At 41.3% G+C, this 18,647-nt stretch overlaps 1 protein-coding gene across 1 annotated transcript in view; it reads left to right on the forward strand.

Annotated features, from left to right (window-relative positions):
- Positions 1-18,647, forward strand: part of HTR3B (5-hydroxytryptamine receptor 3B) — a 43,355-nt gene that overhangs the window by 15,816 nt on the left and 8,892 nt on the right. The window contains exons 4-7 of the mRNA XM_040257788.1: positions 11,788-11,832; positions 12,301-12,410; positions 13,136-13,305; positions 13,814-13,971. Coding sequence (XP_040113722.1) covers positions 11,788-11,832; positions 12,301-12,410; positions 13,136-13,305; positions 13,814-13,971 — 483 coding nt within the window. The remainder of the gene's footprint in view (positions 1-11,787; positions 11,833-12,300; positions 12,411-13,135; positions 13,306-13,813; positions 13,972-18,647) is intronic.

The following is an 18,647-nucleotide window of genomic DNA, read 5'->3' on the forward strand; positions in this document are numbered from 1 at the left end:
AAAAAGAGACACGGGGTGACTAAGCTTCTTCAAGCGAGCCATTTTTTTTTTTTTCAAAAAGGACTTTTTTACCTCAACTTTTACATAGAGGGAAATGAAAGATGCAAGGTCATACAGAGTCAGCCAAAACATTCCAGCAGTTTTGCCCTTATCGAAACCAGGATTTTTTCTGCAAACCTTTCCCACAAATGATGTTGTATACATTATTCTGGCCTTGGAGGCCTGTGAACATTTTATGACCCTCTTTTGATAAAGGCTGCTCAACCAGAAAACTTATTTTCCCTTGAAATGTTTTTTCTTTATATTTCTAATCTATGTCAGCCTCAGAAAATGCTAAACAGAGTTACATTTCTCACAGAGCAAAGGTGCAGTGAGTTACAAGAAAGAACCAATTAGCTCAAAGACCTGATGTGGTTAATTTCAAGGCTACACTTGTTTTTCTTACATTCCAACTATGTTAACTAATGCACTCCCAGGTGCACAGTGGATAAGAGATATGGGAACTTAGCAACAAGCATTGGCCCAATAATGAAATCCTACACCAGCACTACTCTAATAACTTTTAACTCTTTGAAATGCTCTATGTTTTAGGCTTCCCGTGCCTCTCACAGTTAGGAGGCTGTAAAATCATATGCATAGCTGCAAGAGTCTGGATAAACCTGCCAAGCAAGCTAGAATGCTAACAGAGGGGGTTTAATTTGAAATATTCCTCTCATGTCCAGGAGACTTATTAGCTAGAGCCCTAAGTTGATTTTCTCCAGAGAAAGATGGTCAGGGATAGTCCCCTGTTAATGTCAGGAGAGTTGGTGAAAGGCACAAAATAGTAAGACAGACAGATTCTGGTTTGGGGGTAGATGCTCGAGCAGTCTAGGGAGCCCCTCAAGTCCTGAAGCCTTGCTTAACAGTTCTCTTCCACATGACCTTTGCCATGGGTGGGATCTCCCGTCCTGGCTCCCGGCACCTGTCTATCACCAGCTCCCGGACTTCACTCAAACTCATGTCCATCAAGTCGATGATGCCATCCAGCCATCTCATCCTCTGTTGTCCCCTTCTCCTCCTGCCCCCAATCCCTCCCAGCATCAGGGTCTTTTCCAATGAGTCAACTCTTCGCATGAGGTGGCCAAAGTATTGGAGTTTCAGCTTTAGCATCAGTCCTTCCAATGAACACCCAGGACTGATCTCCTTTAGGATGGACTGGTTGGATGTTCTTGCAGTCCAAGGGACTCTCAAGAGTCTTCTCCAACACCACAGTTCAAAAGCATCAATTCTTCGGCACTCAGCTTTCTTCACAGTCCAACTCTCACATCCATACATGACTACTGGAAAAACCATAGTCTTGACTAGATGGACCTTTGTTGGCAAAGTAATGTCTCTGCTTTTCAATATGCTGTCTAGGTTGGTCATAGCTTTCCTTTGAAGGAGTAAGCGTCTTTTAATTTCATGGCTGCAGTCACCATCTGCAGTGATTTTGGAGCCCCCCCAAATAAAGTCACCCACCCCATCTATTTCCCATGACCTGATGAGACCAGATGCCATGATCTTTGTTTTCTGAATGTTGAGCTTTAGCCAGCTTTTTCACTCTCCTCTTGCACTTTCACCAAGAGGCTCTTTAGTTCTTCTTCACTTTCTGCCATAAGGGCGGTGTCATCTGCATATCTGAGGTTATTGATATTTCTCCCGGCAATCTTGACTCCAGCTTGTGCTTCTTCCAGTCCAGTGTTTCTCATGATGTACTCTGCATAGAAGTTAAATAAGCAGAGTGACAATATACAGCCTCGACATACTCCTTTTCCTATTTGGAACCAGTCTGTTCTTCCATGTCCAGTTCTAACTGTTGCTTCCTGACCTGTATATAGGTTTCTCAAGAGGCAGGTCAGGTGTTCTGGTATTCCCATCTCTTTCAGAATTTTCCACAGTTTATTGTGATCCACACAGTCAAAGGCTTTGGCATATTTCATTAGTCCTTGCTATTTAGTTGTCAGTAGGTTATTATGTCTGTATTGTTTATTGGACATTGTTCAGTGGGAAAAGCATGATTTGAAAAAGACATGATATGAACCATGTTACATGAAACTCCAACATGGGGATAACATCAGCTTTGAGTAAGAGACGAAGACAGGTTTCTAGGTCTCTCCTCATCCTTCTACTTTCTGACTTCATATTGATGAAGGTAAAATAGAATTATTCAGACTTTCTTTTACAGGCTTATTTGGAGATAAGGGAAAGGAGTAAAGTCTTTATATTAATATTTTCCCTTGGAACAATCATATCAAACTGAGGAGTTTTTTTTTTTTTTAGAAGTTTAGTCTTTATTACAAAAAAACAATAATCATCAAAAGACTTACTGAAAACCAGGGCAAATTAGTTAACATTCACCAAATAATTTGACACCCTTAAAGCTTGAGATTATCATTGCTGTAAACTATAAAAACACTAGGCCTCTGTAAGAACTTAATGCATCACTCCATCAATGACAGTGAACTTGGAGCTTCTGGTCTGGCAATGCTTAGTTGCCCACATGACATCTGAAATCCAAATCTGTCCACATAAGTGCAAAGAAATGCCCTGTAGGCCAAAGCTTCAAGAACAATACAATTCATGCCACTCCACTCCTTGTTACCTACCCAATACCTCAGGGCAACTGACAATTTTAGATTGCTTACATGACAGTCACATCAAGAGATGAGAATTATTAATATATTTTGAAATAGTGGTTTTTAAAAAAATGTTTCACTTTTCTGAACTAGTTGAAGGTATCGAATTTGAATTTTTGGTCTAACTCTTCCTACCCTAATAAGAGAAAACAAATCATATCCATTATGATAGGTAAGGAGAACACTATTATTTTTTCAGAGATAATGCTTTACTCTACTGTTATGAAATATACTATTTTTTACAAGAATGTGTTAGACATATCATTTTATTGGATATGGAAAACTTGTCTTCTGAAATATGGAAAATCTTACATTCCATCCCTCTAGTTTCATCCCTATATCCTGTCTTGACTTTATCTTCTATGTGTACTCAATGTTACAGTGAACCTGAACTTCTTGGGTCCTGCCTGTATGCTGTTCATTCTGCTGTTTCCTCAACTGAATGTGTCTTCTTTATCATTCTCTATCTACAAAAGATTATAGCCCTCAAATCTCAGCTCCTAAAAGAAATTTTACACAATTCTCCAATCTGGCAGCAATGTCTCCTTCCTTTGAATACAATGAAGTATGTATATTTCTTCATGCACATAGTTGACTGTTAAAATGACACATTATGCCCCTGTTGTTTAGTCACTAAGTTGTGTCCAACTCTTTGCGACACCATGAACTGCAGCCTGCCAGGCTTCTCTGTCCACGGAATTTTCCAGGCAAGAACACTAGAGTGGGTTGCCATTTCCTTCTCCAAGGGATCTTATCAACCCAGGGATTGAACCACCATCTCCTTCCTGCGTGGCAAGCGGATGCTTTACCACTGAGCCATCTGGCAGCCCAAAATGTCTCATACCCTAATGTATTAATAGCTACTTTAGGGACTTCCCTGGTGATCCAGTGGTTAAGACTTCATCTTCCAATGCAGGGGGTGCCAGTTCAATACCTGGGGGAGCTAAGATCCACATGCCTCATGGCCAAAAAAAGACATAAAACAGAAGCAATATGGTAGCAAATTCAATAAAGATTTAAACATAACCTATATCAACAGTAATAATAATAATAACTATTTAAAAATAGCTACTGGAGGGAAGGGTTTTCAAACTCATGATCCTATTTAACACAATATTCAGGACAATATATCTTATTTCGGGCTTCCCATGTGGCTCAGTGGTAAAGAGCCTGCCTGCCAAGGCAGGAGACATAAGAGATGCCAATTCAATCCCTGGGTCAGGAAGATCCCTTGGAGAAGGGCATGGCAACCCACTCTAGTATTCTTGCCTAGAGAATTCCATGGACAGAGGAGCCTGGTGGGCTACAGTCCATAGGGTTGCAAAGAGTTGGAAATGACTGAAGTGGCTTCACACACACACACACACACACACACACACATATCTTCCTTCAAAGCTAGCTGTGTAGATATTTGCCTGATCAGTTAATTAGGATATGTGAATTCAATTCTAGAATCTTTATGAATGACTTAGTCTTTGCAAATGTCTATATTACATTCAGGTGGGCTGATCCTAAGGTTCGTTCCAGAGGCATGACTGGTTTGAAGAACTTGAGGAAAATTGCTCACAGATTCTGCTCAGACAAGGACATTCCCAATGTGAATAGATAACTTGCTGGATGCATCTGCCAGCAGCTGAACTGCTGGCAACTTTTGTTTAGAGTGAAGAGCTTTCAGCCCAGCTTTCATCACTGCACCTCGCTTTCATTATAATGTTTTGCCTCCTGTTTTATTTACATGAAAGACTACAGTCTCGTCTTAGAATTTCTGGGTATTATGAGTACCTTAGGGAAATCTGATTATAGAGATAATCTACTCAACAGTGAAGAGTTTCCATTTGTTTCTATTGAGTTTTGTCAATTCCGAATCACAGATACCTTTGTATTCCAGTCCATTGACTAGAGCCTCCCAGCCAGACGTTGAGGCATCTGTTTCTATAGTCTTCAGAACTGGGAAAGATAAATAAGAATGTGCGGGAATTATCTGTATATTTGCTAACCACCAATTTAGATCTAAATAGACTCCCTCTGTTAGGAAGACTAATGAATTCCAATTCTCTGAAATATCCTTTGCTTTTAACAAGCAGGATGGAAGGTATCTAAAGAAAAAAAAAAAGAGAGAGATACACAGAGGGAAAAGCTGTGAATAATGCCACCAGAGAACCAATTATGTTCACCAGCTGGCATTGAGAAACTTGTTTCTCTTGACAAGAAAAAAAAGAAAAAAGAAAAAGACTGCAGTTTTAGCCTCAAACTTCTTTTTGACATTGTGTTCTTTCGGGCTGAATAACCAGTCCTCCCAGATACCCCCTCTAAGATGTTAGGGAAAAAATCCTTAACACTATTATTATGTGTAACATGACAAAGGGATGGGCAGGAAGAGAGAAACAAGCAAAGGCATCAACCTGGCAGTTAATAAGAACCAAACTGGATACAATGACAGTGGAAAGGAAACATTAGGATATAGAGACCGTCCTCTCCAGCCACGTGACTGAGTCAGCAAGATACACAGTGGGGAGGAAACTGGTCCGGACACTTTGTAGATGTAAAGGTGCATTTGTTAGGAGAGAGTAGTGAAAAGCTGTATTATTTGGTAATGGAAACTACACTCTGCACATTTTCTCCCTATGATGAGGAGACCCTCGTTGGTTAGAACTAAGCCTGTATACTCTCAGACACTCAGTCGTGTCCAACTCTTTGAGACTCCTTTGGCAAGAATGGGTTGCCATTTTTCTCCTCCAGGGGATCTTCCCGACCCAGGGACCAAACGTGTCTCCTGGATTAGCAAGAGGATTCTTTACCACTGAGCCACCTGGGAAGCAACTAAGCCTAGAATGGAGTCTTTTTGTGCTTTCATGGGTGAGACATGATCTATCTCAGGCTGTCTCAGCCAGTGAAACTTGGAAGAAAGAGGTGTGCCCAACCTGGAGCTCTCACTAGAGGTCTTATTTTTTTAAGTCTTTATTGAATTTATTTCCATGTTGCTCCTGTTTTATGTTTTGATTCTTTGGCCACAGGTAAGCTCCCTGCCCTGAGCCCCACAGAGCTGATATTGGCTGGGAGTCCCCTCTGTCCCTCTTCCAAGCTGTTTCTTAGGGAAATGCTGTGAATTCAGTGTTTTCACTTTGTACAATCAGTCCTCCATATCTTTAGAGATTGCAGATATTTGTGGATTGAACCAACTCTGCATTGAAAGTATTTTTATTTATTTATTTATTTAGCCATACCCAGCAGCTTGTGGGATCTTAGTTCCCTGACAGGGATTGAACGTGGGTCCTCCAAAGTGAAAGCATGGAGTCCTAACCATTAGACCAAAAATATACATATTTTTTTAAATTCCAGAAAGTTCCAACAAATAAAACTTGAATTTGCCTGCCATGCACTGACAACTATTTACATGGCATTTATATTGTATTGGGTAATTATGAGTATTCTAGAGATGATTTGGGCTTCCCAGGTGGTGCTAGTGGTAAAGAACCCATCTGCCAGAGCAAGAGACACAGAGATGTGGGTTCAGTCCCTGGGTCAGGAAGATGCGCTGAAGGAAGGCATGGCAACCCATGCCAGTATTCTTGCCTGGAGAATCTCATGGACAGAGGAGCCTGGTGAGCTACAACCCATGGGGTCTCAAAGAGTCAGACACAACCAAAGCAAATAAGCAATTACAGCACAGAGATGATATAAAGGATACAGGAGAATGTGTGTAGTTTATATGCAAATACTTCTCCATTTTATACATAAGGAACTTGAGTATCTGTAGATTTTGGTAACCAAGAAGGTTTTGGAGCCTCTGGAGCCAATCCCCCATGGATACTGAAGGACAAGTGTATACCATTTTAAAACCTGCTTTTCCCAAGTATCTGTTTGAGATTCACAAAAATCTGTGAGCAAGTACACTCAGGCTAGCCTTTGTTGAACAACTATAACAGGGTTACTGTATTTGTGAACCATCCTTTTTTTCTAAAGGTACCTGAAAATATTTATGCAATAACAACTTGCTTTCTTGATTCCAGAAAAGGGGAACTTTAAAAGTTTATTGTTTCTCTTTCAAACTATGCCACCCCCTGTGCACACCTGTATAGTCTTGAGTATTATACAATTCCAGGTGCACCCCCTCCAAAGAGCAAATAGCAGTAGCACCTCCCTAGCCTCACCCAACCTGGATTGAGGACAGTGGTAGTCTTGACCCTATGCACAAACATCATATATCTTTGATGTGGTTGGATAATTCCCTGGATAATTAATTTAATGTATCTTGTTCTAGGGAAGAAAATGGACCTGTTTATTTGCTTTCATGCCATAACTCCCCAGCTCCATTGTTTTACTGAAACTGATATTATACTTAATATTACAGAAGTACAAATGTTACTTAAATGACTCTTTACCTTTGAACCAAAATCAGCAGGAGGAGCGTTTCACATTTTATTTTACATATTTTCATCTTGGATTTTCTGTATCTCTATTCTCTTTGAATAATGCAACTTTTAATGATGAATTGTGAAAGTGAAAAAGTTGCTCAGTTGTGTCCAACTCTTTGCGACCCCATGGACTATACAGTTCATGGAATTCTCCAGGCCAGAATACTGGAGAGGGTAGCCTTTCCCTTCTCCAGGGGATCTTCCCAACCCAGGGATCAAACCCAGGTCTTCTGGATTGCAGACGACTTCTTTACCAGCACAAGGGAAGCCCAAGAATATTGGAATGGGTACCCTATCCCGTCTCCAGGGGATCTACCTGACCCAGGAATCGAACTGGGGTCTCCTGCATTGCAGGCAGATTCTTTAGCAACTGAGCTATCAGGGAAGCCCATGGGAAGAAATGGATTTATCTGTAGTCTGTATCAGCCTTCTTACTTATACATTCCCTAGAAATGTTTTCAACAGTGTGGAGATTCCTTAAAAAACTGGAAATAGAACTGCCTTATGACCCAGCAATCCCACTGCTGGGCATACACACCGAGGAAACCAGAATTGAAAGAGACACATGTACCCCAGTGTTCATCGCAGCACTGTTTATAACAGCCAGGACATGGAAGCAACCTAGATGTCCATCAGCAGATGAATGGATAAGAAAGCTGTGGTACATATACACAAGGGAATATTACTCAGCCATTAAAAAGAATACATTTGAATCAGTTCTAATGAGGTGGATGAAACTGGAGCCGATTAAACAGAGTGAAGTAAGCCAGAAAGAAAAACACCAATACAGTATACTAATGCATATATATGGAATTTAGAAAGATGGTAACGATAACCGTGTATGAGAGACAGCAAAAGAGACACAGATGTATAGAATAGTCTTTTGGACTCTGTGGGAGATGGAGAGGGTGGGATGATTTGGGAGAATGGCATTGAAACGTATATTATCATGTAAGAAACGAATCGCCAGTCTAGGTTTGATGCAGGATACAGGATGCTTGGGGCTGGTGCACTGGGATGACCCAGAGGGATGGTACAGGGAGGGCTCCTCCCTCCTCCCTCCTGGAGGGTGGTTCAGGATGGGGAACATGTGTACACCTGTGGCAGATTCATGTTGATGTGTGGCAAAACCAATACAATATTGTAAAGTAATTAGCTTCCAATTAAAATAAATAAATTTAAATTTTGAAAAAGTAAACAACAACAAAAAAGGGGTTTCCTTTTTCTCTATTAATACATTTTTTAAATGGCAGCTCTATTGATATATAACCTAACTACAAAATTCATCTATTTAAAGTATACAATTCAGTGGTTTTAGTATATTCACAGAGTTGTGCAACCATCACCAATATCTAATTTCAGAGCATTTTATCACTTCAAAAAGAGCCTTAATACCATTAGCAGTCACATCCTGCATCCCATCCCCACCCGCCCTAGGCAAACACTAATCTAATTTTTAGCTCTATAGATCTGCCTAGCTAGACATTTCATATAAATGGTATCTTACAATAAATGGCCTCTTGTGACTAAATTCTTTCATTTAGCATAATGTCTTCAAGGTTCATCTATATTGTAGCATATATCATATTTCATTACTTTTTAGTGCTGGAAAATATCCTATTGAATGGATATATACTAATTTTGTTTATCCATTCATCAGCTGATGGGCATTGGCTTATTTTTACTTTTTAACTGCTGTGAACATTCCTGTACAGGTTTGCTGTTGGTTTTTTTTTTTGTATAGGTTTTTTTGAGTGTGTGGACTTGTTTTCAAGTCTCTTGATTATTCACTTAGGAGTGGAATTGCTAGGTCATATGGTAACTCTATATTTAACATTTTAAGGAACTACCATACTGTTTTGCAAAGTGGCTGCACAACTTTAAATCCCACTAACAATGTATGAGGCTCCAATTTTCAACATTCTTCCTAACACTTGTTATTTTAATTTTATTCATCCTAGTGGGGTAGAGTGGTATCTCATTGTGGTTTTGATTTGCATTTCCCTAATAACTAATGATGTTGAGCATCTTTTCAAGTGCTAATTGGCCACATTTGTATATTTCTTTTGGAGAAATATCTATTCAAGTCCTTTGCTCATTTTTTTTTCAAATTTGTATTGGAATATAGTTGATTTACAATATTGTATTCGTTTCAGGTATACAGCAAAACGATTCAGTTATACATATACATACCTATTCTTTTTGAGATGCTTTTCCCATTTAGGTTATTACAGAATATTGAGTAGTCATTTAAAAAATTTTTTTGGCTGCACAGCATGTGGGATCTTAGTTCCCTGATCATTCAAACCCATACCTCCTGCATTGGAAGTTCGGAGTCTCAATCACTAGACTGCTAGAGAAGTCCCTAAATTATTTATTTTTGTTGTGGTAAAATACACATAATATAAAATTTACCATCTTAACCATCTTTTTAAGTGTACAATTCAATGGCACTAAGTACATGCTCATTATTGTGCAATCATCACCACGTCCATCTCCAGAACTCTTCATCTTCCAACACTGAAACTCTACCCAATAAACACTAACTCCCAGTTTCCCAGCCCCTGGCAACCATCATTCTACTTTCTGTCTCTCTGAATTTGACTGGTTTAAGTACCTAGACTTAGCATATACTGGAATCACCTTGTCCTTCTGTGACTGGCTTACTTTGTGACTTAGCATAAAGACTTCAAGTTTCATCCATAGTGTAGCATGTGTCAGAATTTCCTTTCTTTTAAAGACAGAGTAATATTGCATTGTATGTACGTACTACATTTGCTCACTCATCCCTCCACTGATGGACACTTGTGTTGCTTCCACCCCTTGGCGACTGTGACTAATACTGCTGTGAACACGGATGTGCAAATATCTGTCCTAGTTCTTGTTTCCAATTCTTTGGGGTAAACGCCAAGGAGTGGAATTGCTGGACCATGTAGCAGTTCTATTTTTAAGGTTTTACGAATGGCACACTGTTCTCCATAGCAGCTGCACCATTTGACGTTCCCAACAATCGTGCACAAGAATTCCAATTATCCTCACCAACACTTATTTTCTGCTTAAAAAACAAAGTAGCCATCCTAATGAGAGTGAAATGGTATTTCATTGTGGGTTTTGATTTGTATTTCCCTAGTGATTAGAGATTATATAAGCCAGCTCTGACTCTGACTGCCATAACAAATATCATAAACATGGTGACTGAAACAACAGAAATTTATTTCTCACAGTTTGGGAATCTGGGAAGTTCAAGTTCTGGCCAATTTGGTTCCTAGTAAAAGTTGTCTTTCCAGCTTGCAGATGGCTGCCTTCTCACTGTGTCTTCATATGGAGAAAGAGATCATTCTCTCTTCCTCTTTTTCTAAGGCCACCCACCCTTGTGACCTCATTTTACCTTAGTTATTTCCTAAAAGTCCTATCTCCAAATACAGCCATATATGAATTTTGGAAGAACACAGTTTGGTCCATAGCTATGACGCTGAACATATTTTCCTGTGTTTATTGCCATTTGAATATCTACTTTGGACAAATGTCTGTTCAAGTCTTTTGTCCATTCTTGAATAAGGATTTTGGTTGTGAGTTGTAAAAGTTCTTTAATATTCGGGATAATAACCCTTTATCAGCTATATGATTCACAAATATTTTCTCACATTCCATGAGTTTCCTTCTCACTATATTATGTTCTTTGATGCTCATTTTAAATTTTGATTACTTATCTTTATTGTTGAGCTATAAAATTTCTATATATATTCTAGATACAAACCCCTTACTAGCTATGTGATTTGCAAGTATTTTCTCCCACACTGTGGATTGTCATCGACTTCCTGTCATTTGACTTTAAAGCACAATAGTTTTAAATTTTGATGAATCCCCATTTACTTCTTCTTTTGTTGCTTGTGCTTATGGTGTCTTATCTAAGAAATTATTGCCTAATTCAAAGTCATGAATATTTACTCCTATGTTTTGTTCTAAGAGTTTGTAGTTTTAGCGCTTACGTTTAGGTTTATGATCCATTTTGAGTTAATGTTTGAATGTGGTATGAAATATTCCTTTTCTTTTAATCCCTAAGAACATAGTAACTATAGCGTGTTTTTGTTTTTTTACTAGATTCAATATGAAAAAAATTTAATGAAGAGGATTTTTTTTGTTTTGGGGGGCTCTTTGCCTTTTTAATTGCTGATTCATTGCAGAATGGGGAAATCACATCTATTTATATCATCAAAAGTATACCTCACTTGGATTAAGCTTATTCAGTCTGTTTTATAAGCAGAGAAATCCAAACATAAGGTAACAACAGGAAAGGCTGCCAATGGCAATTGAAATATTAATAATACTCATTCAAAGATTAGGAATAACATCTTAATTACAGATAAGAGCTTGGTCTCATCTTTTTAGTCCAGAATTGTCTATAACTATGTATCATCTTTTAGTCTGATTAATGGCAGAGTAACTATTAAAGTAGGAAAGAGATTAGCAAATCATTTAACATGTCAAGTGCAGTTAAAGCATCATTTTGTCATAGATAATGCAGTAAAGCTATAGCAACAGGTGTATGTAATAAATAACTGGGAATACTCAGATCTTAAAGAGTCAAGGTAATGTTTTTAAAATCAACATTATTTACTTGGATGCAATTTTCTTCCTCTAAATTGTCATACTGTTGAATTGGGCTTTGATTTACTGACTCTCTAAGATTTGGTGTGTATTTAATCTTTGCTTTGCAGGATACACAGAATCAAAAATTAAAGACAAGCATATGGTATCGTGAGGTAAATGATTTTTTTTTCCTTCTATGCATGCTGGACTCCTGAAATTGATCTGCTTAAAAATGTAATTATTTGAAAGAATAGATATTATCTTTTTTTTCTTTTCTTTTTTGGCTACACCATGTAGCATGTGGAATCTTTATTTCCCTGTCCAAGGATCAAACTCATGCCCTCTGCAGTGAAAGCTCTAAGTCTTAACCACTGGATTGCCAGGGAAGTCCCAGGAATAGATATTATCTTTCCTTTTAAAGTTCCTTACATCTGCAGCAGACCTGATTTATTAGAATCTGAGTAAGATATATGGCTGTTGTTTCTGATTAGGGCAAACATCTTTAGGAATTGGATGAGAAGTCCTTTCCCCTAACAGATAGTAGCAACAGGCTGATCAATTGAGTTATTCATTCAAATTCCTCTTCAGTTCTTTGATGGGGCTGACATTGCCTCTTTGTGACATTTTCTTTTTGGCTACAGGTTTGGGATGATGAGTTTTTATCCTGGAACTCGAGCATGTTTGATGAGATTAGAGAGATCTCTCTACCTCTAAGTGCCATCTGGGCCCCTGATATCATCATAAATGAGTAGTAAGTGTGTTGGGTTGTGTTTCTGTGGGGTGTAGACTGCTTAGAATACTCAAGCCAGTTGCTGCTTCCTTTCAGACATTGTTACTATTTTTTGTTTCTCAACTTGAGGAGGAGCTGTATTGTTGGGAGCATTCAGGTTAGCAGTATCAAAACCATGAGTTGACATCATTTAAGACAGAGTGTATGCGTGCATGCTAAGTCGCTTCAGTCGTGTCCAACTCTTTGCAATCCCGTGGACTGTAGCCCACCAGGCTTCTCTGTCCATGGAATTCTCCATGCAAGAGTACTGGAGTGGGTTGCCATTTCCTTCTCCAATGCATGCATACATGCTAAGTTGCTTCAGTCGTGTCTGACTCTGTGACCCTATGGACAGCAGCCCACCAGGCCCCTCTGTACATGGGATTATCTAAGCAAGAATACTGGAGTGGGTTGCCATAGTGCCCCCTGGGAAGCCCTTTAAGATAAAGATTTGATTGCTAATGCTTGATGTTGCCCATGGATTATATCTGTGTTTTAACAGTAACAAGTGAGTTGGCCCATGAGGCTGTCATCGCTGAACCCACGTTTGCCAGATGACTGTCTCATGGACAATGTGATTCAGTCTTTGCACTTCTGGGCTAGTCTGGGATGATATAGGTCACTACCATCTCATAATCAGTTCTGTTTACATATTAAAATGATGAAAGCTCACTCTGTAACAACAAGATCTCTTGTGTTTCACACAGTGTGGACATTGAAAGATCACCTGACCTTCCCTATGTCTATGTGAACTCATCTGGGACCATTAAACACTCCAAGCCCATCCAGGTGGTCTCTGCATGCAATTTGGAAACATATGCTTTTCCATTTGATGTCCAGAATTGCAGCCTAACCTTCAGTAGCATTCTGCACACAGGTAAGTTATGAGAGGTGTAGTCTGCTAGTGGGCAAAAGCACTTGTGCTGGGTGGACCCACAAAGGTGAAATTATGTTATGTGGTCTCTCAATTGATTTTATTTTTGCACATAACTGACTTTTTATAAATCTAAAATCTTCTTGCAGTTATTTGGCTCCTGGTGCAATTCAGACTAACCACAGGATTGTGCCCAGAGATAGGGCCCTTTGCTGCTGTTGATTTGAAAACACAATATTAGGCCTCCATTGCCATTGAGAACGTTACCGAATTCTCATTCTACAGACAATGGAGTACAAACCCTCAGTTCATAGCTGCTTTTTTTCACGACCAGAAAGTTTTTGTTCCTCATCATTACCCCTAATTCAAAATGGTGTATTGAACCCCATCTCAGTAAGACTGTCCATGTGGGAGCAAGAATTAAAAGGAAGGGTTTTAATTGGGAATTAGAAAAGTGGGTTGTCTTTGATGCCTGTTTCTATGGGAAATCAACTTTTTCTGTTATTTTCAGTGGAAGATGTAGACCTGGCCTTCCTGAGAAGCACAGAAGACATTACACATGACCAAAAGGCATTTTTGAATGACAGTGAGTGGGAACTTCTTTCTGTGTCCTCAACCTACCGCATCCTGCAGAACAGCGCTGGAGATTTTGCACAGATTCAGTTCAATGTAGGTTCCACCCTTCTTTCTGTCCCTGTTGCCCACTTCTCTGCAGTCTTTCACCTTCCCTATCAGGCTGAGCAATCTCTGCTCTCCTGCATCTTCTCATTCGTATCACCTAAGAACAGCTGATTCGGATGGCTCCAGACATCCATTTGCATCTGAGCCCAGAGGTTCAGCCTTAGATCCTGGACTCCTGCTGGAGTGGTTACATACATGAAGAGGATGGTTTACAGACACAGAGCCCCGAACCAGCCACTGCAGCAGGAGTCCTCATGCCTTATAAGCACATATAACATTCTCATTTCTAATTGCTACTGAGAAGGAAAAAGAAAGAAAGAAGAAACCCACACACAGCAACCAAAATTAGGAGAAAAATGTCTCTTCAATATGAATGTCCTGTGTGACATTAAGTAAATTATTAATTATTCCAGATGCAAATGCATAAAATTATCATATTATTAACTTATGTATCTTGAGGGATTAGCTAACCTGTCACCAGCAGGATCCTCAGAGACCATTGGTGGTTTCCAGATCTGAGAAGTACAACTGCTCAGCACGGACCTGATAAGAACCCAGGCTTCTCAGATGCGCCACCAGGAATGCTTTTGGCTGCATTGTTCCTAGGGAAATGTGTCCACTAGGTGCCTGGAGCGGGCAGTGGGGAGCAGGACAGTGAAGCCTGCTGCTTTGCAGTCCAGGGGCACCATTCCTCCTTCCCTCCTGACAAACCATCCTGACATGTGGTCTGCAGCAAGTTTCTGCAGCCAGTAGACTTGTCATTAGTGTTCAACCCTGCTTTTCTGCACAAAGTCAGCTAGTGATGGTGGTAGCTGGGGGGGTGGGAGGGTCCTTCAGACCAGGTAATCTGACCAAAAGCTAGAGACTACAGACAGGTCAGGATTAAGCACAGCTGAATTCTCCTAGAAACAAACCTTTTGAATAAGAAGGAAAAAATTAGACTACGCTAAGGTGCTATGGTTACAATGGATAATTACCTGCTAAGGAGGATGGTGGTGGTGAAATAAGCAATTATTGAGGGCACAGAAACCCTCCATTGGTTAGAAGATGTGGTATGCAGTTTTCTAGTAAAGCACTTGTTAAAACAAGGCCTCTTAAATACAGCTGTGATTTGAACCTGACTGATGTATAATGCTGGGCACCAGCTAACCCCAATTCATGCCTTCCTTGCGGTAGGGCTTGAGTCCTTGCCTCTTCTACTTGGTTTTTTAGCAAAGCTTACATTGTGGCTTGTTTGTCCACTTTTTTACCAAGGGAAAGGGAGGGGGGGCAGTGGAAAAGAAAGCTTTTTTAATTTCAATGAGTTTCTTGGCTCAGAGTAAACACCTCATTAATTTTAAAGATATCAGCCTGCAAACATTATTAATGCAGCCCGAATAATGGAGAGCATTAAAGGGAAATGTGAGGGAGTAGCACGTGCAAGGTGGAACACAGTCACCTACCAAGCACTCCGGAGAAGGCTGCACACACCATTACCTACACTGCACGGAGGAGACAGACAAAGATGGGAGAAGGGGCAGGCAAGCCAGAGTGTGGGAGTGCACGCGCGCACACTCCCAGCTCTCCATAGCGCAGCCGCTATTTGTAGTTACATGTCACACTCTACCCTAAATATCGTCTTCTCAACAGTGGTCAATTTTTTCTGTGTCCTAGCTCCATTTTAAATATGATGAGCACAGGCATAAAATATTGTTAAAGGGAGCAGAAGCTTCCCTGAATCACAGGGAACAGGTCCGCGTTTCTTTGCTGTCTTCCCCGCCATGCTTCTTCTCCATTCAGGGTTTCCGCTGAGGGCAGCAGGAGAGGGCAGTGAACCGATTTCTTGCTCTGGGAGCTTTCCCCAGGGTTCTGTTGCCGTGTGGGCTACAGTGGGTTGTTTGGGTGGGTGGGGGGGGGGGGCCTTCCACCCTGGCCCTTGGGAGCAGAATCCCGAGAAGAGTTGCAGATTGTGCTTGGTGAGGCAGGGAGCCGAACTCAGGAACAGTTCTGCAACTCTGGAAGACAAAGTAGACTGAGTGACTCTCCAGGTTAGTTCTTCGCCCCCTTGACCTCTCTCAGCCTCCACGACTCCCCTGTTCCCACTATGTGCACAATGATGGCTCATGTTCTCTTCGTTGCTCCATGCCAGATATCCAACTCTGAATTGAGTAGTCAAGTCACCTTGGTGTCCTTCAACAACCTTTAGGCAATGATGTGAAATTCAGAGCCCAGTTTCCTCCCCACATTGGACTGGCCGGGGTCCTGACAGCAAAAGGCCAGCTTCCTCTTAATCTAATCACCTGCTGTGTCCCCATCCTGGCTGCCCAGCACAGGGTTGGGGACAGATACAGCAGAGTTCAGTTCAGTTCAGTTGCTCATTCATGTCCGACTCTTTGCGACCCCATGAATCGCAGCATGCCAGGCCTCCCTGTCCATCACCAACTCCTGGAGTTCACTCAGACTCACGTCCATCGAGTCCGTGATGCCATCCAGCCATCTCATCCTCTGTCGTCCCCTTCTCCTCCTGCCCCCAATCCCTCCCAGCATCAGAGTCTTTTCCAATGAGTCAACTCTTCACATGAGGTGGCCAAATTACTGGCGTTTCAGCTTTAGCATCATTTCCTCCAAAGAAATCCCAGGGTTGATCTCCTTCAGAATGGACTGGTTGGATCTCCTTGCAGTCCAAGGGACTCTCAAGAGTCTTCTCCAACACCACAGTTCAAAAGCATCAATTCTTCAGTGCTCAGTCTTCTTCACAGTCCAACTGTCACATCCATACATGACCACTGGAAAAACCATAGCCTTGACTAGATGGACCTTTGTTGATAAAGTAATGTCCCTGCTTTTGAATATGCTATCTAGGTTGGTCATAACTTTTCTTCCAAGGAGTAAGCGTCTTTTAATTTCATGGCTGCAGTCACCATCTGCAGTGATTTTGGAGCCCCCCAAAATAAAGTCTGACAATGTTTCCACTGTTTCCATCTATTTGCCATGAAGTGATGGGACCAGATGCCATGATCTTTGTTTTCTGAATGTTGAGCTTTAAGCCAACTTTTTCACTCTCCTCTTTCACTTTCATCAAGAGGCTTTTTAGTCCCTCTTCACTTTCTGCCATAAGGATGGTGTCATCTGCATATCTGAAGTTATTGATATTTCCCCCGGCAATCTTGATTCCAGCTTGTGCTTTTTCCAGCCCAGCGTTTCTCACGATGTACTCTGTGTGTAAGTTAAATAAGCAGGGTGACAGCAGAAGGAGGAACAAAGATTTAAATACATGTTCCGCCTGGGCCTGATGTACACGCTGCCGCTGACACTGAATCAAATGCTTCGGGTGCCCGTTGGTTCCTGCTAACGCGCAATCTATCTGTGGCTCCAGGACATGTATTGTTGATCAGAGAGCACCGCTGACACCTTGGAGTCAGGCTGCATTCCACAGGGAGCCCAGAGCAGAGGCACAGACGCTGTGTGCAGCCTGGTGCCCGAGCCAGCAGCCACGGGAGGGGAGGCTTCCTTCAGTACACTGTTGGAGGCACTGGTTCCCAGAAACAGGATGAGCATTCAATTTCTGTTCGGCGCTTTTTTTTAAAGTAATTTTATCTATTTATTCATGGCTGTGCTGGGTCTTCGTTGCTGCATGGCTGCTACTCTCTGGTTGGTGTGTGCTCGGGCTTCTCATTGCTGTGGCTTCTCTTGTGGAGCTCGGGCTCTAGAGTGCTTGGGCCTCCAAAGCTGCAGCTCACCGCCTCTAGAGCACAGTTTCAATAGTTGTGGTGAATGGGCTTCATTACTCTGTGGCACGTGGGATCGTCCCAGACCGGGGATCAAACCTGTGTCTCCTGCATTGGCAGGCGGATTCTTTACCACTGAGCCACCTGGGAAGCCCATGTCTGGCACTGTTTTGTTTCTTTTTTGTTTTCTAAAGAATGATGGTGGAAGTATGAAGAGGTAGAAATGATACTTGAGAACTCTTATTGGATGCAAGGGCTTCCCAAGTGGTGCTAGTGGTAAAGAAGCCATCTGCCAATGCATAAGACATAAGAGAGGCCAGTTTGATCCCTGAGTCAGGAAGATCCCCTGGAAGAGGGCCTGGCAACCCACTCCAGTATCCTTGGACGTAGGACTCTGCAAACTACAGTTCATGGGGTTGCAAAGAGTTGGGCGTTACTGAAGTGACTTAGCACGCATGCATTGGATGCAAACTGACAGACAGTTGTGGGAACTGTAGTGAGCCCTGACCCCAGATATCCTCTCACAGAGTAAATGCTCATGCAAGCAGGAATTGGGAGACCTATAGGAGACTCCTAGAAAAATGAAGAGCGGCATTTGTGAAAGGAATATGCCTCATGTATCCTATTTTTCAGATGTAATTTTCCTTTCTAGATTAGAGTAGATTAATTTTGTTGAGATATCAATTGAATGCAGCTCATAAACTTGATAGAGGATCCTTCCAAGCTCTACAGGTCACTCCAGAGAGAGAGAGAGAAAGAGAGAATTTGGACCCCTAGAAACCCTCCAGGGTGAATCATGGACTTTCTGCTAAACCAACTCGACCCATGGTCTAGATCCAAGAAGCTCTCACTCTTGCGCAAGGATCTTACTTAAATGGCAGCAACTTTCCCGTTCTTTCTGAATTGGGAATGTTGGGAGGGGCTTGGGAGAGGAGGAAAATGGGCTTCTGTATGAAG

Source organism: Oryx dammah, unplaced genomic scaffold (assembly GCF_014754425.2).
Source record: "Oryx dammah isolate SB20612 unplaced genomic scaffold, SCBI_Odam_1.1 HiC_scaffold_17, whole genome shotgun sequence".
NCBI lineage: Eukaryota > Metazoa > Chordata > Mammalia > Artiodactyla > Bovidae > Oryx > Oryx dammah.